Raw genomic sequence first — 26,356 nt, 5'->3', positions numbered from 1 at the left:
TTCTTACACTCACCAATGTCAAGGACTCTCTGTTTAGCTGTGTGCTGCCGGGAATGCCAGTACTTCCAATATTTCAGCTGTTCATCTCTGTTTTTATCCTCACTGAAAACAACCATGACCACACTCTAAGAAAAACAACACCAGAGCCACATTAGTTAAAATAATTAATAGTCAGGAACACAAAAATTAAAATCTCCATATGCCTCTAATTCTGATCCAGCCACTCTCACAATACTTTGGTTGTAGAAGATTGGGTTTTAATCAGTCCAGTACTACAGTGTACTTAAAGACTCAGGACAAAAGAAATGTAGTTGTAAAATAATGCAAGGCCCAGGATTATGTTCTTGATAGTCCAAATAAAAAATCAATCATATTCTTAGTTTTAAAAAGTCACCTTCACTGGCTAAAGGCAAGATATTTTCAATTTAGTATACACAAATACCCTTTTTGGGAGAAGGACTCTTGTACATATGTGTTTAATAACAAATTCAGTGTAACTATTTACTGAATTTTGCTGAGGTTTTCAATTCACATTCTGAATTCGCTCTGTTAAAGTGTGATTCAAAGGAAACAGATTGAATTTTTTATGCAAAATTTTACACAAGCAATATAGATTTTTTGAATAAGCCCTACTGTAGGCAAGCAAAACACCACAAAACAATGGAAGAATGATCATACCAATTAAAACTAAGTGAAAATAAACCAGAGGAAAAAACCCTTCACTTTTAAATGTTCTGTTTTATTTTCACCCTGAGACACTAAGCACAAAAAAATCACTATCAAGCTGCTTTATAAGCCAAGGAGGTAGATTACAATTGATTCATTATCTCTGTCCCTCCACAAATCACCACCACAACCCTTCATGCACTCTGTGACCTTCTGCATTCCAACTATTTAAGGTGAACACCATCACCACATATTCCTCTCCACGGGCACGAGGCAGCACACACTGTGGAGGAGTCCTGGGTTATGCCTGTATATACTGGTGGGCACCAGGTGTGTGTGGCTGGCCAGCTGATGCACTAACCAGAACTGGCTGTGCAGACTGGCTTTTCCACCAACGACAGCACTAATGTTTTTATGAACCACTTACAGAGAACTTGGAGAGGTTTAATACCTTCAAAACCTCTTGCCCCTCTGTTAGCTTTGGATGGAATTGGCAACAAATTCAACAGTCATCTGAGTAGAGCCTCGGCAAACAGAACATGATTGTGAAAGTTGCACACAGTTTCACAATCTTCTGTCAACTACATCCTCCAGAAGGATGCGATCTCACCTCTCCTTTATAATTTCCACCCTTCTGCTGCCACAGCTTCAAAACTCATGTGGCACTGCACTCAACCAGGTATATGAGGACTGGTTTTCACTCAGTCCAGTGACCTCCTGACTCCTGTTTCAGCTCTACAAGTGCTAGAGCTGGAACCACAAAATGGGAAGGAATGGGTGGCAGGGAAAGAGATTGTACAGCAACAGAGAAGTCTTACATGAGATTCAGCCAACAGTCTCATGTCCTAAGGAAACCAGGCTAAAAATTAACTGCTAATTCAGGTTTCCAAATCATTGCTTCTGTTTAGGAAGAGTCTCTCTAAACTTCACGTATGATAGAAACATATAGGTTGTTTTCTGCTTCACTGCTCACATTGACTTTCATTGACTTCCTTTGACTAAAGCCACAACATTTTTAGAGAGCTTCATGTATTTGGATGGAAACATTTTTGCAGCCTCATACATATGCAGCCCTGCCAGCTTCAGGGTAAAATTTACAGTGCTCATTGTTCATTCCAAAGTTACTGGGCTAGGATTTATCAACTCAAAAACATTACCAAGGAAATCAGAAGGCCCATTCACCAGGTAGATGTTGCTGAATACACAAGCTACAGTGCTAGCATAGAATCTAAGATGCAAATAATTCATTTTGTTACACTTCTGGGTGAATGTCAAGTGAAAGCTCACACTCAGACAATGAAAATTATTTAAAATTAATGTCACAAAGGATGGATTTAACTCTTCACGTTTTCTCTGAAAGGCACTGGAAAGCAGCTGATAAAGTACACCAGTGAGTAAAGATGGACTACACAGTACATGTGGCAGATCTTGGACTTCTTTGCTTTATTCATGGCAATAAGTTCACCACCATTCTGCCAAACCATAAACTGAGGCTATCATTAACTCATAAGATCCCACTCTGGACAGCAAAACATTTGTTACCACCATCAATAAGGTGTTCTCCCACCTTTACACAGAGCATGAGAATAAGCTTGCTCTGTCCCACCCCCCCCACCCCCCCCCCCACCAAAAAAAAAGAAATTAAATGCCAATTAACCACAACCATATCTACCTGCAGAGCTACATTCCCACCTAGGAAAGAAATGGGACTATACCCTGACTTTGCTGATGGGATGCCGGAAGCATTTGTTGTCACCCGTCTCGCTCAGGGTGATGGCGTAGAACTGTCCTTTGTTCAAGTAGGTCATGGGTCCTTCCCCTTGCTTTTGACGCAGAGACTTGGTAGCTTCTAGTGTATACTGAAAAGTGCTGCTGAAAAGACAAGGAGAGAAACACCCACAAAATCCATATCACTTTCCCCTTTTCTCTTTTATTATGTAATTATTGCATTGAATAAGGCATAAGAAGCTAATAACAAAATTCCAGGAAACTGTGACATGGCAATTTAAAATTGCAATTTTCTTTCTTTGACTTCATCAGATCCCGCAACCAAGCGTAAAACTATCTGGACTGAAAGTTTCTTGGATCAAAGGCTAGATCTGTACTCTCTCTGAAAGGAACCATTCTGAATTATGAGACTGACTACCCCACAATGAGAGTGTCAGTTACCAAGAGGGGATTCAGTATGATTTGCAGGAAATCGTCAACTCCATGGACATTTAAACTTCGAATAAAGTTGCAGAAAGATAAATAAATAAATAGTTTTTTTTGAAAACCCAACCAGAATAAAATATGTTGTGAAAGATGGACACGGAGAATGGAAAGTCCAACTGCTACTTTCAGCACAGTTCAAAGAAGGAATTCAAAGAGAATGGACAGTAAGTTCATTTGTTTCAAGACAACATGCAAATCAAGGTTTTTATAAGCTTTATTTTCAAAATTAGTCACACTGAATGAAGTGTCTACATTTAGCTTTATCTTCAACCAAGTAACCTTCCTATAGAAAAATGTCAGGGAAAAACAGTTAGCTCTTGTGTTGAAATTTTAGATCTTAAAAAGACCCTCCTTCACAGAAGAACTTTCCAACTTCAAAGCACTTCTCAAACCATGAAAACTTAAGGCTTCATTAACTAGTGAACTGTTAGCTGGAAACAATTCTCACTGAGCCTCTTCAGCCACCACCTCCAATAATGGGCTTGAACAATAATCCAATAAAAAGGATGCCTGCAGCTCCTCATATTCTCTTACATAAAAATAATGTTGATCTTGTAAAAAAAAATTTCAAATTGCACAGGAACCTTAATGCAGAGTCCTCAAGAACTGGAGATACAGTGGAAGCATTTTCACAAAGTTTCTAATTCAGCAAAGCATTTAAGCAGTGCCAGAGCAGAACCAAAAGGAGGAATATATTGGTCCAAAACAACAGTGTATCCCTAACTTTCTAATTCAAGCAAATACTCTAGATCATCGTAGTACTGTCATAGCATTATAGAAATAAAGGGAAAACAAAAGATACTTTAACTATCCAATGGAAAAAAAACACCACAACAAAATATGTAACTAATAATTACATTTAAATCTCCACAGAAAGAGAAGGTAGAAAAAACCCAACAGATCCAGTCTTTCCATCCAAAAGGAGCTTCAGACAGCTTAGTATCAATTATTCCGTTTAGTTGCAATCACTCAATCAAACAAAGACAACTTATAAGTCCTTCTTAGCTTATACATTGAAATCCAGTCATTTTTCTAGCAGCTTAAAAGCTACAAGTCAAAGCAAAACTAAGATAATAAGCAAACACTCATCTATAACTATCCAACCCAGCGATGGCAGCACTGGTGCTTCCACACAAGGCAGCTGCTGCCACCATGAAGGCTCTTGCACGCAGCGGGAAGGCAGCACAAAGGCACCACTGTCCCCTCCACTGTGGTGTGTGCTGGCACAGCCCCTGTCCTGTGTGCAAGGGGAACAGAGGCACTGCCAACACTGGCAACTGTGGGCCCGTCTGAGTAGACTGGAAGAGCTACACCAGCAGCGCGGCAGAACCAGCACCCATCCTGCTGCACCACTTGTCCTACAGATGGACCACCCATTAAGGTAGGGGCACAGCCTTGACTTAGCATCACACGTAGGGACTGCAGATTTTGTCCTCAAGACCACTTCATGACGCACATCAAAGCACACTGAGCATCCTGGGAGATGTGCCTCAAAACCTCACACCAGACAGAAGAACTAGTGGGGAGGTGTGTTGAGAAGGGCTTAGAATGATCAAATTCAGACACACACAATGTCTTAACAGAACTGCCTACAGCCTGCAACAGGCTAGTCTTCTATTCCCTGGCATTCTGTACATTTCAGGCAAAAAATATAAATTCCAGACACATTGCACTTGGTCAATTTTGGAGCCTCTGTGTAGTACCATTTCAGAGTTTTCTTCTTGTTTTCAGTTGGCAAGCAAAGCATGCCCTATAGCAGGAGGATTACTCTCACTCTTAAAACTTATTGCAGTCACTCAATTATTATAATACTGTTATGAACCTCAGCATGAGTCTCAACTAAACCCCTGTGTAGTCATTAAGAGATCTTCTAGCAAGCTTCCAATTACTTGCATATTCACCACTTCTTTTTTCAATCTGAAATTCTCATTTCTGAGCCTTCCACTTCCAGGTAAACTAAATACATCTTTCCTGGGAGTTTTCCTAATGTGCATTCAAAGGTTTCATTCTTAATGTAACCTGGGCTGTAGCATGAAAGACTTAAATGTGTGAGAATTGTTAACAATACCAATGCTTCAGGATTCAATTTTACAAATGTTCAGTGTAGTAAGTCAGCAGCCTTTGCTAATTATCAGTTTCATATCTTCTGTCTATATAATGATTCAGTTCTGAGCTCACTGCAGTTAATGATTGTTTTAACATTCTTCAGAAAATATATCAAGCTGTAAGGAGCCTTCACCACAGTCAGAGCCATATGCCTAATCCATGAAAACTATGTAGGCATGTTCCTGATTCTAAAGTGAGAGTAATCTCTCAGATATAAACAGAACCGTTCACACGTATGAAATAAAGCATCAGTTTAAAATCTTTAGTGATTGCAGTCTTTCCTAGATAAAGGGACCCTGCAGTGTTTACCCATGCTACATGCACATTCTTCTGTGCTTAGGCAGAAGAGTATTCTTTTCAAACTTTAATTTTTGAAGCTTTTTCTTGAAGCTTTTCAACTGTCCTGGACATTTGACTTGTGCATTCTGCCATCCTGAAAAGATTTTTCTTGACCTGGTTGTCAAAGCTGTACTCTTTTACCTGGGGAACCTCTCAACAGTTTTCATCTTGCATATCTTGGGTGGGGGGGGCTTCAGAGGAATGATGAGTTTAAATCAATGTGGAGGGAAGGCAACAGATGAAGCTATAAACTGGTCAGATCCAAGAGCTAATGTGAGCAGGAGAATAAGGGGAGAATGATGCTTGGCAGCATCAAGGGAGCCCTGCAGGTACCCCAGGGGGAAGAAAGGAAGGGTGGGAACTGGACACAGGCAGCTACTCCTCAATACATTCCTGCCTGATGCCAGCCAACACACTGCAAAGCTTATGCCATACCTTGTTTGCTCATAAATATATTCTTCAGCCCCCACTGACACACTCCGATACTTCTGAAAAATAAGATCAATTAAATACTGTTTGATAAAATCAAAATGCAAATATCAACAAAAGTGCAACTATGTTTATGTAAAGATAACTCAGAAGAAACCATCAACCATTTAAAACTCGAAATACCTAAAAACTGGAGTGGATCACATTCTATATGAAGGTTAGAGGTTGACATTGTAAAAACCATACAATTTACTTACCTAACCTCAAAGAATTTGCTTATACTATAAAGAACGAACAAACTAAGCACAGCTAAACACAAAAATGAAACATATGAGAACAGCATATTTATAATTGTTAAAACTGTAACAAAGAACACAGCAAGCAATTTACCAAAGTGTCCACTACCACCACAATCTATAAAAACTCAGCACTCCTTCAGTACAATACAACTAAGTCACTTCATAAATGTTTTGAAACCATTCCTAAATATGTATTTATAATGTGTTTGAAAATTGAGTAAGTATTAGAACAAATCCAAACCCAGTCATTCTCACTAGTACTTAGGAAATCCTTTGCAAGCACATATGAAAACTAGTAAGAACAACTGCCTTCCTATTTCTAAACACTAACTTTGCCTAAGTTTCTTTTGGTATGTTTTGACATTTTACCTTACAGTTTCCCCACACCTGCTCCATCCAGCTGTGCCTACACAACAGTGGCTGGAAGGCAGTCAGAGCACAGCCAGGCTAAGCACATTCTGGGGTTTGGGCAGTTGAGAAAAACAAAGCCTGAGTGAGGCTGCAGCAGAGTGGCAAAGCCCTGACTGCTCCCATGCCACATGCATGTGAGCACTCGGGGCTAGAAGGCCACCAACAGTGGCACACACCTCCGCTAACAACTATGGCTGGGGACATAAAGTTAATTGTCCAGTGTCCCTTGTAGAATTAATAGGGGAGGTGAAGATGGAGGGGAGTGACTGCACTTAGAAAACCACTCCACCCACTTTTGACAAGCAGATTTGAACTGATTCTTTCTCCACAGACAGCACAGAAATCCTAGATGGCAAGTACTGCACCCTGTTATTAACCAATCATTTTAAAAACATGTTATATTACAAAAAGCATGTAACAAAATTACTATAACACAAAATTTGGGATGCAAAGCCAGCATGTAGATGCAAAGTTCCTTTTTGCGTCCAAATTTAACAAGTTTGCATGTTTGACAGCTCTCTGCACAGGGCAGATGGACTGTTTGGGAACCTCTCAGCAGCATGTCCCAGAACACACCAATGGAAAGGAATCACTGCTCCAGCACCCCAGGGAAAGCCATGAGTATGGTATCATAAAAGCCATTTGCCAGTAGCACGTAAAAACTGATGAACTAATATTATTTGACAATGCAGAGCAGTGTTTCTAATCCAAGGTTTGATCCTACTGATTATACAATGGGAAGCTAGATTTCTTCATTATTTATTCATTTAGTTGACCTACATGTTTTCTATATCTGAAAACAAATTTCACCTCCAGACATCCTGGATCGTGTCACTCATGGAGACAATGTACTTTTCTATAATACACAAACACACAGTAAATTTCTCATATACTAAATCAGGGCAGCTCAGCCTTAATGTAGCTTGCCTTGTACTTTTGTTATGTTTACAATTTTGTAGAGTTGGAAGGAGAAAAACCTTAGGGGAGTTTTACCATCTAATATCTCTAATTATTTGCAGAGGTACTGTTGCTTTAAATTGTCTTTATCTTTCTATAATTCCAGCTTGTTTGCCTTATTTTGAAGCAGACAAAAGCAGTCAGAGGGTACTCACCATACTAAATCTGACTGTAAAATTACTTTGACTGTAGCATAACTGTAAAATAGTTAGAAGGAGCTCTCCTTGCCTTTTTTCTCCTCATTCCTGTACATATACACTCAGTTGTTCCTTGCCTGTTAAATTCTCTGTTCCCTTCTATTAGTTTAATTCTGCTACTTTTTCTTACTTGCTTGTGTTACAGAATAGAGCTTAGTGCAACAAACAGCTTCTGAATAAATTACTTGGGTTTATCCAGCAGCAGAGGCTGTTGCTACTCATTTGCATTTTCAAAAGAACATCTAGAATTTCCCTGTTACAAAGTGGCTGTTTCTTACTATTCTGAAGGCAGATCTTGTTAATGGTAAATAAATCTTCTTTCAGAATAATAGCTATCTTCTACTTGGCACAATATCCCCAAAGCCAAAAAAGAAATCAGTATTTATTATTCTCAGAATTTTCAATAAACATCTTTAAAATTGCCTTCTGAAATGCCTCATGATGCTTCCCTTTAATCAGAGCACAGACTGATGGAAACACAACAAGGAATAGAAATTAATTTGTTGAAACAAGCATCACTATTCTTCTAATGGCTCTTGTGGACAGTTCAAATCTCCTTATCTTGTTTACAAGCCCTAATATCCTTATCTTGTTTATAGCTTTTTATTGCATTCTTAGACACTAATTTGAAGTGAAAAACTTACTTCTGTTCCTCCATCTTTGAAGGTGTCACTGTAGGTACTGTCAGGAGTACTGCGCTGATCATCTTTAAGATAATTTGTGTGGGGAGCAATGTTGGACACTTCGTATGGTTCAAAGATAACACCTCGGTGCTCCTCATTTTCTCCTCTTGCATAGTGTGTTTGTGGGGTCATAAAAACAGGGGTGAATTCCTCTGCTTTAACCACAGTCACTGCAGACCCTGTGATGGGTGTTGAGCTCCCGGACACATTTGTGCTGTATTCTCTCTTGGATGACTCCAAAGGATCTTGGTTCAAGGAAAGGTTAACTGGAACTGTCTTCAGGACTTGCACACGGTTCTCTCCCCCACTTAAGTTATTCTGAGCTTCCGTGGTATTAAGACAATTTCTGTGAGACAAAACCAAAAGATGTTACAAACTGTCCTGACAGAAGAAGTCTCCTCCTTAAATAGCTTAATGGTCTTAAATGTCAGGGAAGGAGATTTTTCAATCCTGATAAGCCACTGCCATAAGAAGTAATACATTAACAAATACTAGGCAAAAGAAATTGTGAGGCAAGCAGAGAGATCCAGAGCTCTTGAACAAATGGGGAAAGATAATACATTTGATTTGACTTGTTACAATAAATTCTGGGTATTTAGGGTTGCTCTTGCCTTAGCTTATAATCTGGATGCAAAATCAATCCAGCAGTACAACAGCCTTTAGACACAAAATAAGAATAAAGAGTAAGGCAGGGCATGGATGACTCACAGTAAATATTTTGCACATGAAATAGGCAGAACATCAACAGCAAAATTCATATGCAGATGGCATGCTTTTTCAGGCTGTTGACAGGCCACTACTGTTTGCTTAACTCTGGTAGCAAAGCTGTTCTAAAAGAGCAAGCCCAGGAATTCCATTGTAGCAGAGTAGATCAGTAACTATAGTGGCTGCAAGGTAACCTCAGCAGCATTCCCACATCTACCCACAGTTGCTGTTGAAAGCAATCTGATTGCTATAGTAGCTACACTGACATAAAATTGTTAACTCATAGAACTTTTAGTAGGTATAACATTGCTTTGTTTTCCACCCAGGAGAAATGCTCTGATACTACCCAGTGCCCAGTTCCTCTCTCTTGGCTTTCCACTGAAGGCCAGTTTTGTCAATCACACTCAGTTTAGGAACTGAACATGAGGAATTTCTCTGGTTTGTACAAGAAAAACTGTCCAAAAAACATTTCATAGCCTATTTTGAAACAGTAAATTTATACTACTACCTATTGAAACAATCATCTTATGAATAGCTAGTGGAGACCATCTAAGGCTATCACAAATTAGCTACATTGAAATAAACCTTGCATAGCTCATCTCTGTCATAATTTTATACGGAGATACCTTCCAGTATGTAAAAACTTCTTTGTTTCTAAAAAAAAAATACACTCTTTCTTTTTTGCAGGTCTTAATAGTAGGAGGCAGCTTCCTTTGACTCAAGTCACTTTCAGCCTACAGAGAAAAGCTGAAATCTGAGAGGAGTGAAAAAAACATTCTAAGCAAATTATTTTAAGAGTTACTTTATTTGCTGGGCAGATACTAAATTATGTTAAATAAGACTCTATAAATGAGATTACTGAGGACAAACTACTCACTTTTTGCCCTACAACAAGAAAACGAAGAAAAACAGCCAATAGCCAACTGTCAAGATAATCTGATTTTACTAATCTCAGCAGAAGCAGCAAAACAACACCACCAAACACAAACAAGGAGTGAAACTCTCAGCTACATTCTGAGCTGCATGTTTGAGAATACCATCCATTTTTCCTAATCAATTGAAAGTAAAAAGGAGTAAAATGTGCTTCCCAAAACAGCCTCGATTCTTTTAACTATTGAAAGAAAACCTCAGGCTCAGGCTCTCACAGTTCCTTCAGTTCACAACTGATCAACACTTTCAGTAGCTGGGTATATGATTTTGAATAATACTGTACCTTTTATCTTGGTCTTCTTGATTATCACTCACTTTGTTAACAGACAACAGCCTTTTATCTCTGGGAACCTGAGAACAACACCAGGCATGGGGTCAGGTAAATGCAACTGTCAGGCATTTGCAGCTTCAGACTGCTCTACTGCAACAACTAGAAAAATGTAACTCTATCAGTGTTGTCTAGTTCACAGACAGCAGGAGCTGCTTTTCTTTGGGGGACTTACTGTGAACAGAAAGAAAATTTCCAAAGACAAAAAAAAATAGGAATTGTTTTCTTTTGCAGTTCTTAGGCACACCAGTTAGGAGCAAAGCACTCTTCTTTATGTCCTATCTTTTGAATATCAAGCTAGGCCAAGCTATCTCAAAATCAAAGCTCCTATTATTCCAAAAACACATGCACACTTTTCACTGAATAAAACAAGATGAGAAGGAAGATAAGATGCTTTGATGAGCTCTGCACTGAGACCATTTTAGCTCAGACAAAAAAGACTTTTCAATAAAACCATAAGCACCAGGTAAGTCCTCCTGTTAGAGAGAAGCCTGGAGACTGAAGGATTCTCACTTAGAGAAAGTTTGTAGATCATTCCCTTTCTTAGTATGGGGACAGGTCAGGGCATGCTGGTATGTCATCAGAAACACTGACTTCTGCTTTACTGATTGCATCAATAGCTATGAGAGGTAAAAACCCAGTCAAATCTGGCCCCTTGACAGACTCAGAATTGACACCATGCGACTTTAAAGATTTGTATTCCCACACACAAGTGTCCTGACACCAGCACAGATATGAAATCACCAAGGGAAAGTTGGTGCCACGATCATATTTTTCTTTTCTTGCTGAGCCATTAATTTAGGAGCTAAAACTTCTAATCTATCTTTTGCACAAGACATATCCACTCCATCACAGCAATTAACTCAGAGCAAGAATAGACCTAAGAATGGGCTAAAGCCATGCTTTTTACTTTTAAATATTTAAAAGAAACATCAGAAAAATATCTGACTTTAAAGGAAAAACAGCATTACAGTGCACTCCAACAGCCAGTGATAACATCAACAATAACTGCAAGACAGCAGCACAGTCACAGAGTTCTATCCAGAGCCATTCTTTCTTTTAGGAACATCCCCTTTCCCTATTAAGCATCCTGCTGGCTAAAAAACCACTTTCATTAATTTTTTAAACTGGGATAAAAGCCACAGTTTACATATGCTGATTCCCCCTTTAAGGTTATGTATTTTTCTCTGAATGATGTCCTATGTTTAGGTAAATATTACTACAAGGAAAAGGAAAAGTTAGAAAAACCCAGACAGTTAAATTCAAATAATTCCTATTGAGTGGACAAAGTAATTCAAAAATATTATCCAGCATGTCAGAGCTAATGAGCCAGATTATAAACAAGGACAATTCAAGAGTCTCATGCATTGGCAGTCCTCTACACCTCCCCATTATAGCATAGAGGTTAAGTTTTAAGTTTCTGTTTGGGAGTATCAACAAGAGTTATCATTTTATCCCTATTTAAGACAAAAATAGATATGATTGAATGCTGGAAATGGTTTTGAGATGTTAATCCCACCTTATTCCATCTGAACCCCAAGTCTTTAACAACTGCCTGGAACAAGGAGCAGATATGTCTTTTAGAACATGATTTTGAGAAGGAAAAAGACTATTTTCTGGTTTTATTACAAAAATCCATCAGATTAATGAACTGCTACATACAAAGGTATTATTAAGACAGAAGCCAATACTCCAGATGCTCATAGACATCCTGAATTTTATGAACCCATATTAATTTCACAGACTCTAGCACTGTGGTAACTATGTCAAGCAGAGAAAAGGACCTTTTTTCTTTTTCACTAGGAACAGTTTTCTCTACTGACAACAACACACAAAAGCAAGAATATAATCAGCAAAGCAATTAAAACAATATTTAACCCTAAGGTTGGTATATGGCATCTTCCATACAGCTCTTCTCCTGAACACTCAATTAATGTCACAGATTAAAAAGAGGAGTCCATTCATTAAAAGCATTTATACTAATAAATACTAAAAGCACAGGTTTTTAATTCCCGTTCTTGTTATTTCTTCATGAATTACAAGGGGACCTGGTACTGCTGTGCTGGCTTTCACAGAAGATCATCTGTCCAAGGCAGCCATAGCTGACTTCGGGGGTATGGAGATTGTTCATTTCACCACAAATATTTCATACTCTAGTGCTTGGGAGGCAACACTGATTCTGTTTGCAGAGTACCAAGGGGTCGGCATGGGCTTCAGAATGACATTCTTGCATTACACAGAGATGCATTCTCTACGACTCTGCTTGGATTTCAGCAAAAATCTCAAACATAGCTTTACTTAAACACTATGAAATATATATATTAAAAAAAAAATGATACCAAAATTATATGTAAAGCCCTGGGTTTAGAACATGACAAACTGAAACTACATCAGTGCTTTTCCTGTAAATTGACTTAGATCTCTGGCTCTGTGTCCAGCTTCATTTCTGTCCTGCAAACTGCCAGTGCAAGGGCTAGCCCTCGCTGTATGTTTGTATACAGCCTACTGCAATCATTATACAAACAAAAATAACATGGGAAATTGTCAGATGAGAGATACCCCAGTTAAAGAGCAAACTAAAACATGTGTGGAATGAACCAGAAAAGCAGACAAATGTACAGATGGACAAGGCCTCCCCTTTTACACTTAAGTATTTCAAGTATCATCCAATGTTCTTGCAAAGGAAGAACACTATGCTCAAAAAGAAAACATGGTATAAAATTTAATATGAGAATTTTGAGATTGTTTTTTTCTCTCCAAAATTAAATACATCAAAACTGTTTCAGACAGGCTTCCTATAACAGAATGGGTGCATGATGGAAACATTAGAGAGAAAACAAGATGCAGTGACTTCTGTCTTTGAAATCTGGGTCTTTTGTTGCCTCTTAGAGTGGTCCCTGCTAGTGCAGCAGGGAGAGATAATGACAGAATTACCTACTTTATAATAGTCATACAATAGGCCAAGAGCAGCAGCACTGTCCTCATCACCATTTATGCTCATCATAGCCTTGGTAGCTGCTGTAAGGGGATTCTCCAAATACGACTTCCAGGCTTCATCTTCACTGGTGTAGGCTCGTCTGGTGTTGAATGAAGTGTCATTTGGCACTAAGGCCACAAGTCGCTTGTTACTGCATAGACAGGAAGAATAAAATTGTGATCCAGAAGGGATTACTTTATTCACAAGGCATGGTAAAGAACATCAAATAGCTCAATTAAAGTTATATGATTACATCAAGCAAGCATATTTGTATTACACCAATACATCTCTGTATTGATGACACAAATATTTATCAGTATTTGTTATCTTCAGTACTTAAAAAAAAATTCAAATGAGTGCAGATCTTGCGGTAATAATTCAAATGTATTTTTACTAATATACAGATAGACCTACAAAAACATTTTAAAACTATTTGGAAAAAAAATGAAGCAACAATATAAGAACATTTTGCCCCAGTATTCTTGCTGTAAGTACACTTGATTAGTAAAAAAAATCCAACATTTAACTGACATAAGAAGACATGAATGAAAACTAGAAAAAGCATCTAATACTAATCTAAGGTTCACCTAAACAGAGTATAGTTCAGTATTTATTAAGTGGGTACACCTTAAAATTAAGCAATTCTCTGCTTTTAGAATGCAACTTATTAGTAATTTCAGAGAAGTTTTTTGTAACAGGACATGAGCAATAGGTCCAGTGGATGGAACAGAAGCAAACATATTTGTCTCAATGCACACTTTATCACTCACCGCATCTAATTATAAACCCATGGTAACACACACCAGACCATTAGTGAGTGGCATCTGCAGCCAAAGCAGTTTCCTCCAGCCTGAAAGTGGTACAAACTGACCAGTGCCCGTGTATACTGCATGAGAAGCTGCTGCACCACAGCTATGGCTGAAATTTCCAGTATAATGGAAATACAAATGAAGATAGTAGCACCTGCTTTTTCAAATCGTTCAATAAACTTATTGATAAAAGAACTGCATTTAAAAGAAGGTTGCAAGCCTATTACATAAGATAGTAAGCAAATGGATTAGGCATGGGAAATAGTGGAGTGAGGAGTGTGCTGCCTCATGGGCGTTACAAGAGCACTGTCAAGAATTGTGGCTCAACTTAGAATTATGACAACAAAACTTATAACACATTACACCTTAAAAATGTGAAAGTTGCAGAGATGGTAGCATAACTAAATATACCAACTTAACTGCTAAAACTAGTAGTTATTCCTGGTGACCTTCATAAAACACTTTGTGCCATCTTCCACATAAAAGCCAGTTTAGTAGTCAGCCTCCTCTTTCTGTTCTGCCTTACCTGCACCAGTGCAAGCTCCACAGATCTAACCCAACCAACTGCTGCTGTTGCACATAGAGCGGCATTTAAACTGTGCAAACAAGAGTTTTATTTGCTTTCTGAAATAGGATTTGATAAAAGCACAACTGAACCCACACAGTAAATGCTCTCAGATGCTGGGAGCATGCCTTGCCTGGCCCCTGAGCTGCAGTGACCAGCAGCAGCTTGGGGTAGCAACAGAATTCCGCTGTGGTGCAAATCCAACTTGCAAAGTGCGTGCTCCAGTGCTTAAGGAAGAAGAGGGGGATGGTGGAGATTATAATCTCTATGGCACAGAGCACTGTTTACAAGTTTCTTTATTTAATGAAAAACAAAATAATCCATCTGGTACACACAGCACAATTTTATGAGCTCTGTGGGGGAAGAGCATTTCATAGCTTCATATAAGAAAATACAGCCAATTACAAGTAAATAAAGTAACTAGATTTTCAGAAACTACCTTTTTGTTTGGTTGGTTTTTTTAATTGACAACCCTTCTGCCTGGCCTTTTGCTGAAGAGTTTTGTCCCTCTTATTTTCACATATACATTTGTGTTTTTACAGGTTTGCTTCAGCAAGTGTAGCTGAGCATAAATTAGGAGTCTAAGGAAATACAGAGGCAACTGCTATGTCTGCCTGCCTTTTCAATACCTTATTGTTAGCAACTCAAATCAGATTTGCAACAGCCCTGCTGTTTGTGCCAGTAGTAGCTGATGGCCTGTTTCCACCCTGGAGTAGTCAATTCTCCCTGGCTCAGAGGTAATTATTCCAAGCAAGGATTCTCCTTTCCTCAACAAAGCTCCCCTTCAGCTAAATCTGGGCTGTTTCACCGCATGGGCGGCTGCCCATTGCAACGCACAAAATCCCGCTCACCCTTCCTCCTGTAGCAATCTTCCCTTAAAATCAATAACTGCCTTTTGTTCTCAGAGCACTCACAGCATGCAACAGTCATAACTGATTTATGAGCACTACGGTCAGACAGCAAGATCCCTTTAAAAACACACCTTTTATGACTTGGGCTATGCTTGTCTGTAAAAATGCTGGAGGGGAGGAGTCAATCTCTGTTGCTCTAATTTAGCCAAGATGATCTTAAAGCAGTGACCAGAGTGCAGTCTCTCAGGTGCATATCTGATTGTTTTGGGGAGAAGGCAAAGCAAAGGGGATAAATGCTCTAGAAACAGCAACTCAGTAAGTAAGCAGTTGGGATAGCTGGAAGGGCACAAGTGCATAGACCTAGAGCCTTCCCAACATCTCTTCAGAGCATGTTTTTTTCTAAAACTCAGGTTTTCACATTGAAAACAAAGTATCTATCTCTGCTTTGGGAGATGGTCTGTAGCATAATCAACCGCCACACTCATTGTGTTTACTCTGCAAACAGACTGAAACAATAGCACTAAGAAAAATAAAAAACTTCCTCATCACCCCTATCCCTGTAATCAGCTCTGTAGGAGGTTAATGGTCAGAGCTAATTATCATGACTTAACATAGTCAATCATTTCAAAGATTATAGCCAAAGTAGGCAGCCAAAACAATTGGGCCCACTTAAAGAAAACTCCTCTATTAAATAAGACCGTTTGGATGAGAGGGAGTTTTTCTAAAGAAATGAGACTTGTGCATGCACACACATTCCCTTTCCTTTTTGTACAACTGCCGAACTTCCTTGGATGATTTCAGCTCAATGTGACAGAGATGTAGCAAAGTCCTCCATAACCAGAGGAGATAAATACACTGTATTTTAATATACACCAAGAAAACCCAACATCCTAAGTGAGGCACCACACAGATAAACTCCCCGGTCTTGTCACTCATACTTCCATGCCAGGGCAGCCCCAGATGTTCCAGCTGTGCAACTGATGGCAGCTGGCACCTGCCTGGGAGGAAAGTGACTCTGGTGGTACCTGGACTGTGTGGAAGACAAAGGGTGACACCTACAAGTAACAGCAATCCCACTGTAGAGCTGCCCTGACCACCCCAGCTGACAGAAAAGCCTAATTTGGAGCCTGCAATTAGCAGATCCACAGATCTCTGAATCTTATCAAAAACTGAAAATGCATCAGTGACCACATCCACCAAGAACTACACACTTAAGGAAAAAAGATAGGCCAAGATTGCAAGACTCCCACTCAACCTGACCAGCAACACCAGCAAATTCCCACTGTAGCTCCAGCCCCACCTAAAAACCTGCTAGAGAGCAGAGAGAACAGAGAACAAGAGCAAGCCCTGCTATGCCCGTTCCTCACCCGGGCCAGCCCACCACCCCTCTGTCTGGGGGGTCAGGATATGTGCTAACCAGAACGCAGCTGTGCAGGACACACTTGCACAAGCTGAAAGCACATCCTCGTTTTATCGTGGAGAAAGAGATGGAGAATTAGGATACTTTGTATCTAAAAAGTAAATGTTTCCTTTCAAGCTACCACTTGAGCTCCTCGTGAACGCAAAACGACGTTTCCATTGTATTATGTCAAAGAGTAGTAAGTGCACAAGAACGAAACGTATTTTCTGGGCAATGGTCTAGCTAGGAGCCAGACTGCTCTGACACGGGAGCATTTATGTCAAAACTAAAACTTCAGACGGCCTTTATTGTGCAAAATCTTTTTTTTCTCTCCGCTGCTTAGTAGAGATTTTCCTGTTCATACCATCCAAAGTGATTTGTGTGTTTTCATAAGATACCCATAAATTTTTCTAGACTAACAGCAGTTGCAGTGATTTTTTTGAACTTTTTTACAATTAAGACCATGGAATTTTATAAAACCTATACAAGTGTAGCATATAAATACAAAGATAACCAAAACTTTGTTTCATTTCCCTTACTGCAATGTAAATTGGAGAGGTACCTTGTATTTAACATCAATAATGCTAAATGGAAAAGGCCAGCTTTCAAGCTCTTCCTCGGATTAAAGATAATGAACATACAAGAGCCAGCCCTTGGGGCTACAAAATCCTACTACAGGCAAATTCTCACCCAACTTGACACAATTTGCGAATTAGCTCACAATGAGTCAGAACTGCCCATTAACACACTCATGAACAGTCGTAATAGGCTTGATGATCAGCTTCCTTTTTATTCAGAAAAAAGGGGTCCTGCCTGCCAGTCTCTCAAAACCAATTTTGATGCTCAAGAGCTTTCTTTTGAATTTGCAAAGCTCAAGCAGCCCTCAACTTCTCAGCTGTATCTACCACTGAACAAAAAGCAGACTGAGGCAGCCATGCTGCATCAAGTGCATCTGTATCCTGCTGCATCATATGCTCAGCATTACATCCTGATCCAGTTGGAACTACTGGGAAAGAAAGCCCCTTCCTACCTGCCCCACATATTTTGCCTTGCTCAGGAAATTCAACCCTGAAATTCAAAGCAGATTAAACAGCCAAGGTGGGCACCCAGCCCAGGCATTTCCATTTTTTAACTGTGGGGTGTTGTTTTGTTTGGTTTTTTCAATGGTTTGGTTTTGTTTTTGGGTTTTTTTTGGGTTTTTTTTTTTTTTTTTGGGACATTGCATTTGTTCTTTAAAAAAAAAGTTACAATCAAGATGCTCCATGAATATAACTGCAGACTTCTTCACCCTGTGACAATGCAGGAAGACTTTCCCCTCCCTGCAGAAGCTAGGTGCCAGATGGGAACACACAAGAAATGTGTGTGAAGCAGGAGAACAGGAGAGGTTCCAATTCCCAGATTTCAGCCCAGGCCTGAGCCTGCCCATTCTTACACAGGTGAGATAAAAGAGCACCAGGCACTTCTGCACACATCATCTGCAAACTGTTCCTTCAAGAGAAGGGATACAAGGCTTTGGTCCTTACAGCTGTTATAAAACATCCAGAAATTTTAGCAGTAGTCAAATAACTGGAAAAGGCAAGACAGACTTGCATCACCCTTGCTCCCAGCCCAGCACGTCAAGGTCATAGGATATTTATCATAAGCTCCTTGTTAGTTGCATGATAAGAAGGTGACCAGGGCAACTGTGTCCAATCTGCAAATGCTGGGAGAAACACAAATTCTAAAACAAGATTCTAGCCAAGGGGACCCCTCCTGTTGCACACAGACATGCATTACACACCACGGTGGGGTGCATTCTGGTCTTTCCTCCAGTGCAAAGTCAAAGAAATGGTGAACTTCTAGAGCACACATTTGATGCGACAAAAGGTACAGGAGCATGCTCCAGATACATCCAAGAACCAGAAAATAGAGCAGAAGCTCCCACTCCAGTTTTGACACAAGTAAGGAGGGTAGAGTATGATCATGCACAAACATTTCAGTAGCTCTCAAACCCTCTAAGTTTATTTTACATTTACACAAATCTCAGTTCAGCTGTAAGACAACTATAAAACAGATCTTCATGCAATTTGTCTTAAAACTAATGCACATACATATGAATTAACAGGCACAAAATGAAGTACTATGACCATTTAAAATGCAGGACAGATCCCACAGGAGCTGCATAAGTTAAACTTCAGATTCCAGATCATAAATTTCTGCCTGTGCTCATTACACAGAGAAGTATAAATCAAAGCTAGTCCTAGTGCTTTAAACCATTTGTTTCAAAGATTTTAATGTTGGTTTTGGCCCAAGTTTACTATGTTCAGAAAACTACTTTTCCTACTTGACAAAGTTAGAAACAAACAAACAAACAAAAAAAAAACCAAAAATGAAACCCCGTCCCCCCCAACTTGTGTGGCTCATTGCAAGTTTTGATTTATTTGATTTAAAAAAAACAAAAACAACAACTTGAGACTAGTCAGGATTTATTGCCAAAGGTATAATTAAATAGTCTCCAATACAGTTGTTGCAATTAGATAATAGGGTTCCGTTAAAACTACAAAGCAGCACAAATATTTAATGAATAGGAAAATTATGGCCCATGTTTCTCAGCATTTTGTCTTTCATAGCTGACAATCACATCATTCCCAGAAGCACAACAGGTCTCCAAAATGTACTTAACCCAATCCAGTGACTATATAAATACACAAATTAATTGAGAGTGAAGGAAAAGAAAAAAAACAAAAACCCAAAACATTCAGACCACCAGGAAACAAAAAGGTAAGATGCCCTCTGGCCCACAAGTCCATATCAAGGAAAAAACTCCCATTAAAGAGGCTGAGTCATTTTGCCTTCTAATTAATGCAAGTTTGGGACTCTTGCAATTTTGGGACAATTATACTTTTTGAGCACAAGATGAATTTGAACAAGATTACACATGTCAAATGATTAAAGAAATTATTTTACCGTTACTAAACAATCTGAGAGGAAGTAAAATTTTATATTAAGAATAGCAACAATGAATGGCAAAACAGACTAGCTTAACAATTAGATGCCTAGTAGAAGTTTTATTTGTTTTTACTCTGAACTAAAATAAGTTGAGCATGCAGTAGTGATCAAGAGATTAGAACAAATAGGTGATTCATTAACATTGACAAAAAATTATTATTAACTATGTCAAAGTGGAAGTATGAGAAAGAAATCTGACACAAGGATTAAATACATACAATAAATGCCTACTGAGGACTAGTTCAAGGAGGCAATTATTTACCCTGGGACAGACATTTTATATCTATGTTTTCAGAGACTTTTTTTTATCTCACTTGTAATAAAATATTTTTCCAGACAATCTTGTATTATTTGTGTATTAAGGCTGTTGCTTTTATTTTTTTTTAATCAAGACAAAGATTCTTAAAAAAATGACAGGCTTCAGCACATTTGTAAAAAAATCAAAATGAGGAAAAGCTGAATCTCACAGCATTTCTGCAGGAGCTGACAGAGTTGATCAGAATTAGCAATTATTTAGCAGCTTCATGGCAGGCAACGATGTTTTCCTAGGAAGAGTACTTCATGCACATAGCACCCGAGGTTGTTTTAGCTGACTTGAAGCAGCTAGAAGCATGCCGTAAAAATTAAAAACAGGTCATGACAAGGCTGCCTAGACCTCCTACAATTTAACCTGACCCTTGGCCCCGTGGTCCTTATTCATTCACTGCTTCCACAGAGTTAATGGAAATGGAATAGTTACTTCACTGATAGCACTGATTGCTGTTTTTTCAGGATATTAAACCTTTTATGTAACTAGAAGGAAAACATGACTTCAATAAGCAAACCTGGAAGTCAAGATTTCCCACAAATATTTTTTAAAAGCATACAAACCCAAAAATATACTTTATAGAACTACTTAAATACATTATTAAGGAATATGCCATTGCCTCCCCAAATTAGGAAAATTAACAAATCTATATTAAAAAATATAGCTATAAATAGATATACATATAAAAGAAATCCATATATGCAATCTTTGATGTTTGAAACATACTCTCAAGCTATAGATACACTGCAATATTTTACTTCACAGTTCAGATGTATTTAATATGGTTTCCTTGGTTAAATATTGTGTAAGAAACTACTGTCTTTTTTATTATGTCAGCACTGCAGAAAAACAGTACAGTATCCCTGTATACCAAGATGTCTGAAGTAATTACTTCCCTTAACTAGCTAGTACTGCCCTAATCACTGATCAAAAAGCTAATGAAGATTCACCCCAGGATTAATTCCTAGATCGGCATCTGAAAGTGCTATTTTGTGTATGTACAAAGAACAGCAGCTTAATTTGCTGCTTCCTAATTAAAAAAAAAAAATACTTAAGGTAACCACTACACTGGATTAATATTTGTGAAAATGTTTGGCAACAAATGTCAACTGGTGTAATATCATTTCCCCTTCAAATGTCCTAGCCAAAACAGGGACAATAATGTCCCTGCTGACCCTTCCACAGGGAAGAGGTTATGTGACCATTACAATTAACTTAAAGTGACCTGGGAAAATCCCCTCCCTCCTCTTTGGCTTTGATCTTCAGCCTGATCTTAGACTCCAGTGCCAGAGAGACAGTAGTGCAAACAGCAAGTCCTAACCATTTGATACCCTTACTCCTCTTAGCTAAGCTTATGGCTGCAAGCTCTGTGAGGTTCTGCACACTGATTTTTTACCTTCCTTGCCCAGAAATGGTTTTCTAGGGGACATCTGTGATAGTATGTCTGGTAATTGAAAAGCACAAGAAGTAAACACATCTAATTCCTGCTTCTGCATTAATTCCCAGATGAGAACACTTTGGAAAATTAATCTCACTGGATGCCCTATTCCAACAATTGGCTGTGGGGAAAAAAAATATTAATTGATTTGTCACCTAATTGCCACATAATATCTGCTGATGGGAAACATGTTTGACCCTTTAAGAAAAAATTAAGAACAAAACACAGAATCACATTGAAAATTACAAACCTCCTTTCTGTTACAGCACTAGATGCTTAAGTTAAATATTACGAAGGCAGTAAATTTACCCAATGAGGAGAAAACACTAAATCAAAATTACCCTGTGAAGAGCCCAATATCAACTTCTGCCACAAATACTACCAAGCAGCAAGCTGGATGTGAACATGCCTCCACTGACACATGGGAACAGGTCTGAACCCATTCCCACCTACGGGTTCCTCTCCACTCAGTTATTCACCTACATGCACACACTGTGCTGCAGACCCAGGCTACCCCAAACCCTCCTTTATGTGGGCAGCCTGAGCATGCCCCAGCTACCTGATGTCCTGAGTAGCTCTGCACACCCTGGGCTGTTGGGAGGCTGGCAGGGGGCAGGCAGCTGGCCAGCCAGCAGAGAGCCAGGGCAGGCAGCATGCTGGGGCCTGCCACTAGCCTGCCCTTCCTGCAACTGCTGTCCCAGCCCACCTGGGCCTTCACACAGCTCCAGGAACAGCAGGGACACAACTATGGCATTTACAAGACACATCCCAAATGGTTGTATGATTGCCGCTCCTCATTCACAGAAGTGCTGTCAATTTCTAAAACCCAGTTAAGCCTCACAAGTAGCAAGCTCACTGATTAGCTCCACTAATGCACTAGAGCAGCGATTTTGGAGTTTTGTGTTGATCACTTTTTTTGTATACTACTAAAGAACAACTTCAGCCTATAAATGCAGAAGTGTACCCTGGAATAATATTTTCACCTTGCAAAAGGGATGCTCCCTCCTTCCCATCCTGTGTCCCTCAGCCTTCATCAATGCCCCGGTTCCCCTCAAAGGATCTGGAAACTAGATAATAGTGGAAGCAGCAGCACAGACTTAGAAAACACTCAGAGTGGAAGGGGGACACATTTCATTCTGCAGAGATTATAGTTTGAACAGTTATTTTCTTAACACCTGTTATTTCCTTGCACCCCTGCTGCATATGAACCTAGACCACTGAAAAATGGATGTCAAAAATAACATCAACTCCTAGCTGCACAACAGTTCCACTGACACAGCTGAGAGGTTGGAACAGAGGTAGGAACAAGCGGCCACAGCCTGCTTCAGTCGGTATTACCTCTGAAAAATGCATGTGCAATCACACCTTATCTCTCCTGACCCCAGAGTTTGTGGAAACAAGCAGACAAGACCCAGTTTAAGCAGAAAGACTAAAGGGAAAGGCAAGGAGATAGTACACCTATCTCAAGGATAATCTCCCCTTCCAAGCTCCTCAATTAGCATTAGAATCAAACACCTGGTTCTTTAGCATTTTCACCTAACTATCCACCTTCCTCCCTTAAAGCACTACAGAACTTGTCCCCACTGCTCCCTCCAAAGACAGACAGTGCAGGCAGCTCTGTGTAGCACTACAGAAGGGTCTACCATCTCTCCAGCAAGGTGCAAGCAAGCCAGTCCCACAGAATGTCTATTTCCACACCTTCTATATCCCCCTCCCCTGCTTAGTCCTCTACACCAGCACTTTAGTAGCACAAGCCCCACAAAAACACATCCAACGACTCTGACAAATTAACTGACTTCAAAATAATGAGCTAGCCTCTCCAGTCTTGCCTGCAGGGAAGATCTAGTTTTAAGTAAAGAAAGGCCATGTAGAGGAAAATAATGTACTCTCTGGAATAGGTTCTAATTGGATATAATTATAACCTAAAAAAAAAGAAACAAAACCAACAACAACAACCAAAAAAAAAAAAAAAAAAACCAAAACACCAAAAACCCTCCCATGCAAACTCCTCACACCAGTCTATTAGCTCATTCCACCTGGTCATCTCCTCTGGAAACAAATGTATTTGTCTTCTCATGTTACACTTGACTATAGAGAGCACAGGGGATTTCTTTACTCTTCATTTCCTTTTCAAACCCTAACCTATCACCTATAAATTCTCTAAACACCTTAACCAGAAACAGATCACAGGCATACCTGCAATGGAGCAAGTGCTGTTACTTGAGGTTGTGTGCTCTGCACTGCTCTTAAGTTCCTCACAGTGGTAACAGCAGCAGCACTACACAGAGCAGGGGATGAAAGGCATTAATCTCCAGTCTCAGTAGTTTACACGTTTGCCATATTGTTGCTGTTGGAAAGGAAGGACAGTCCAGTATCTCAGTAGCATCCCAGACCCAGAGGGAAACCACGTTTGCCCTAGTTTCTTACATGAGTTAGGTTTCCTCTCCTCTGTTTTTCTGATTTAAAGCTGGTGCGAAGTTCCTCTTCTGACCCCCCCCCACCTTTCCATACTCCCCCTCCCACTCCCATTAACTGCCCTTGATCTGCCGCAGCCTAGTTTCTGGCTGCTGGAACTACTGGCAACTAGACTTAGCCAGGAAATAACTTACAGGCCCCTTTCACCTTCACGCCGTTCTGGAACTGCCCATTGCTTTGGGATGCCCTCTATCAGTGCTTATCAGCTCTTCCACAGTTAATTTGGGTCTCCTCTCAACTGAACGACTGCTCTTTCAGCTGCTCCTTCACTCACCCGCACCCCTCAGGGCTCTGTCGTTATTCCCTTCCTTGCACTTTAATCATTTACCGCTCTAATCTGGCCACCTAAGGCATTAGTTCCCATCCCAGCTCAAATGAACTCCTAAATGCCACTCTCAACTCCTGCCCAAATCGGTCCAATTTCACGTCAGTAGCTCCCTTCGTACAATCCCACTGACAAGTGATGCTTGAAAAGGCCAGGCCTAATATTTGTGTTTACTCTTCTCCCCTCTGAACCGTCCTATCCTGTCTCTTCCCTGTCGGGGGACCCAGCCCTGCTGTTTTCTTTTGTCGGGTAATCTCCTTCTTTCACTCTTTGACAGGCAGGTTGTCACCAAGCCTCTCTCCAACATCAGGCTCCTCCTCTCCACCTCCTTTGGCACAAAGGCTCCGGGCAGCCCAACCAGGACTAGCACCTGAGCAACACCAAACGTAGCCGAGATCACACCCGTGTTTGGGGCACTCCTACCCGCACCAGGGCAGCAGTAAAACAAAACAGCCACCTTCCGCCCTCCATCTTCCTTACGCCGTAACTCGCGCCAGCCGCCTCCCGCAGAAACACTAATCACCCGAGCAGGGAAAATGGCCTTCCCGCCTGGCTGCCTCACGGCGCCTCTGGGCGCCACGCCGAGCCACCCGCCGCCATGGCGGGAGCGCGGCATTGCCTGTGCGAGTTATTTACCGGGGGTCGGTAACCCAGCCCCGGCCTGGGCCGCTCGGCACCCGGCGCTGCCGGAGCCGGGGTGGCAGGAGAGGCGCACGCCGCGGCCTCCGCGCCCACCGACGGCTCCTGGCGGCGCTCCCCGAGGGGACACCGAGCCCACCGCGGTCCTGCGGGCCCCGGGGGGAACACAGCACCACGGCCGGCGGCCCCGGGAGACAACCGGGAGTATCCCTGCACCGCTGCTCTGCCCCGGCCTCGCTACCGCCAGGCCGGGCGGGAGAGGAGCTGCGGCGGGCCCGGGGCCGGCAGGAGCGGGAGGCTTCCCCCTTTCTTCATCCTTCTCCTTGGGCCCGGCTACTGGGAAAGTTACTTTTTAACCCCGCCGGTCTCCGGGCAGCCGCGGGCCCGCCCGGGCGTCCCGCCGGAAAAACAAGGTCAGGACGGCGAGGGAGAAGGCGCCTTATGGAGCGGCCGGGGAGCACCTGGGCCGAGGCAGGGCCTTAGTCCCGCCGCCCGGGCCCCCTGCCCCGCCGGCCCCAGCCGAGGGGAGGAAGATGGCCGTCCCCGGCCCTTCGGGGATAAAAGCCCTTTGTTGCGCCAACACAAAAGCCAAGAAGCTCTTTTACGTCCGAGGCCTTCGGCGGGCGGAAGCCGCTCCGCTCTTCCAGGGCGAGGAGCTCTCTGCACGAAAAGCGACCCTCGAGGTGAGGGAAACAAAACAATACAAACAAATAAACTCAACAAAACCAAACAAACAAACAAAAAAAACCTAAAAGGGGAGTTAAACAAATAATCGCGCAGCCCCACGGGCAGGCGGAGAGCGAGGTGCGGAGCCGCGAGCCGCAGCCTCGTCCTCGGGCTCTCCGAAGTGTCTGTGCGGCCGGTCCGGCGTCGCTGTAGGAGGGAGAAGAGGGAGAAGCGCCGTCCCGGCGGGTCCGCGTCCGCCACCGGCGAAGGGGAACACGGCCAGCCCGGCGGGCCGCCCCGCGCAGCGGGCGCAGCGGCGTGCCTGCGATCACTTACTTGTCCGTCTCTTGTGACATGTTTGATCCAATGAACTCTCTCCCCTTTTCCCGGTGCCTCCGTCTGCCTGGCGGAACTGGACTTTCAGGTCTGTGCAGGTGAAGGTGTGCGTGTGAACGCCCGGGACGGCAGAACCAGAGCTACTGGTAATTCTGCTTTCCTTCCCCCCCTCTCCCGGCTCCACAGCCAGCCGCCGAGGCAGGACAGGTAGAGCCCCCTCCCCCTTGCATGTGGGGAGCGGCGGGGCTGGGGCGCCGGCGGGGCTCGGCACGGGAGAGCGGCCGGGCCGGGCGCGCACAGGTAACTTTCCCGAACGG

The 26,356-nt window shown here is 41.4% G+C and overlaps 1 protein-coding gene across 6 annotated transcripts in view; it reads right to left on the bottom strand.

Moving 5' to 3' along the window:
* The window catches only part of GRHL2 (grainyhead like transcription factor 2), a 65,238-nt gene extending 38,918 nt beyond the window's left edge, over positions 1-26,320 (bottom strand). For 3 of the 6 annotated variants that reach the window (XM_059864799.1, XM_059864816.1, XM_059864826.1), the window contains exons 1-7: positions 26,040-26,320; positions 13,203-13,392; positions 10,220-10,287; positions 8,263-8,647; positions 5,761-5,813; positions 2,382-2,538; positions 14-125 (exon numbers count right to left, since the gene is read on the bottom strand). In XM_059864799.1, the coding sequence (XP_059720782.1) occupies positions 14-125; positions 2,382-2,538; positions 5,761-5,813; positions 8,263-8,647; positions 10,220-10,287; positions 13,203-13,392; positions 26,040-26,059 (985 nt within the window). In that variant the 5' untranslated portion in view covers positions 26,060-26,320. Of the gene's footprint in view, positions 1-13; positions 126-2,381; positions 2,539-5,760; positions 5,814-8,262; positions 8,648-10,219; positions 10,288-13,202; positions 13,393-23,794; positions 23,946-26,039 lie in introns of all 6 variants that reach the window. The other 3 variants (XM_059864835.1, XM_059864807.1, XM_059864845.1) reach the window with 3 other exon arrangements.
* Between the last annotated feature and the right edge of the window lie 36 nt (positions 26,321-26,356).

The sequence above is a fragment of the Haemorhous mexicanus genome, chromosome 1 (assembly GCF_027477595.1).
Source record: "Haemorhous mexicanus isolate bHaeMex1 chromosome 1, bHaeMex1.pri, whole genome shotgun sequence".
Lineage (NCBI taxonomy): Eukaryota > Metazoa > Chordata > Aves > Passeriformes > Fringillidae > Haemorhous > Haemorhous mexicanus.
Note: the sequence above shows the minus strand (reverse complement) of the source record. Positions and strands in the feature narration are given on the sequence as shown.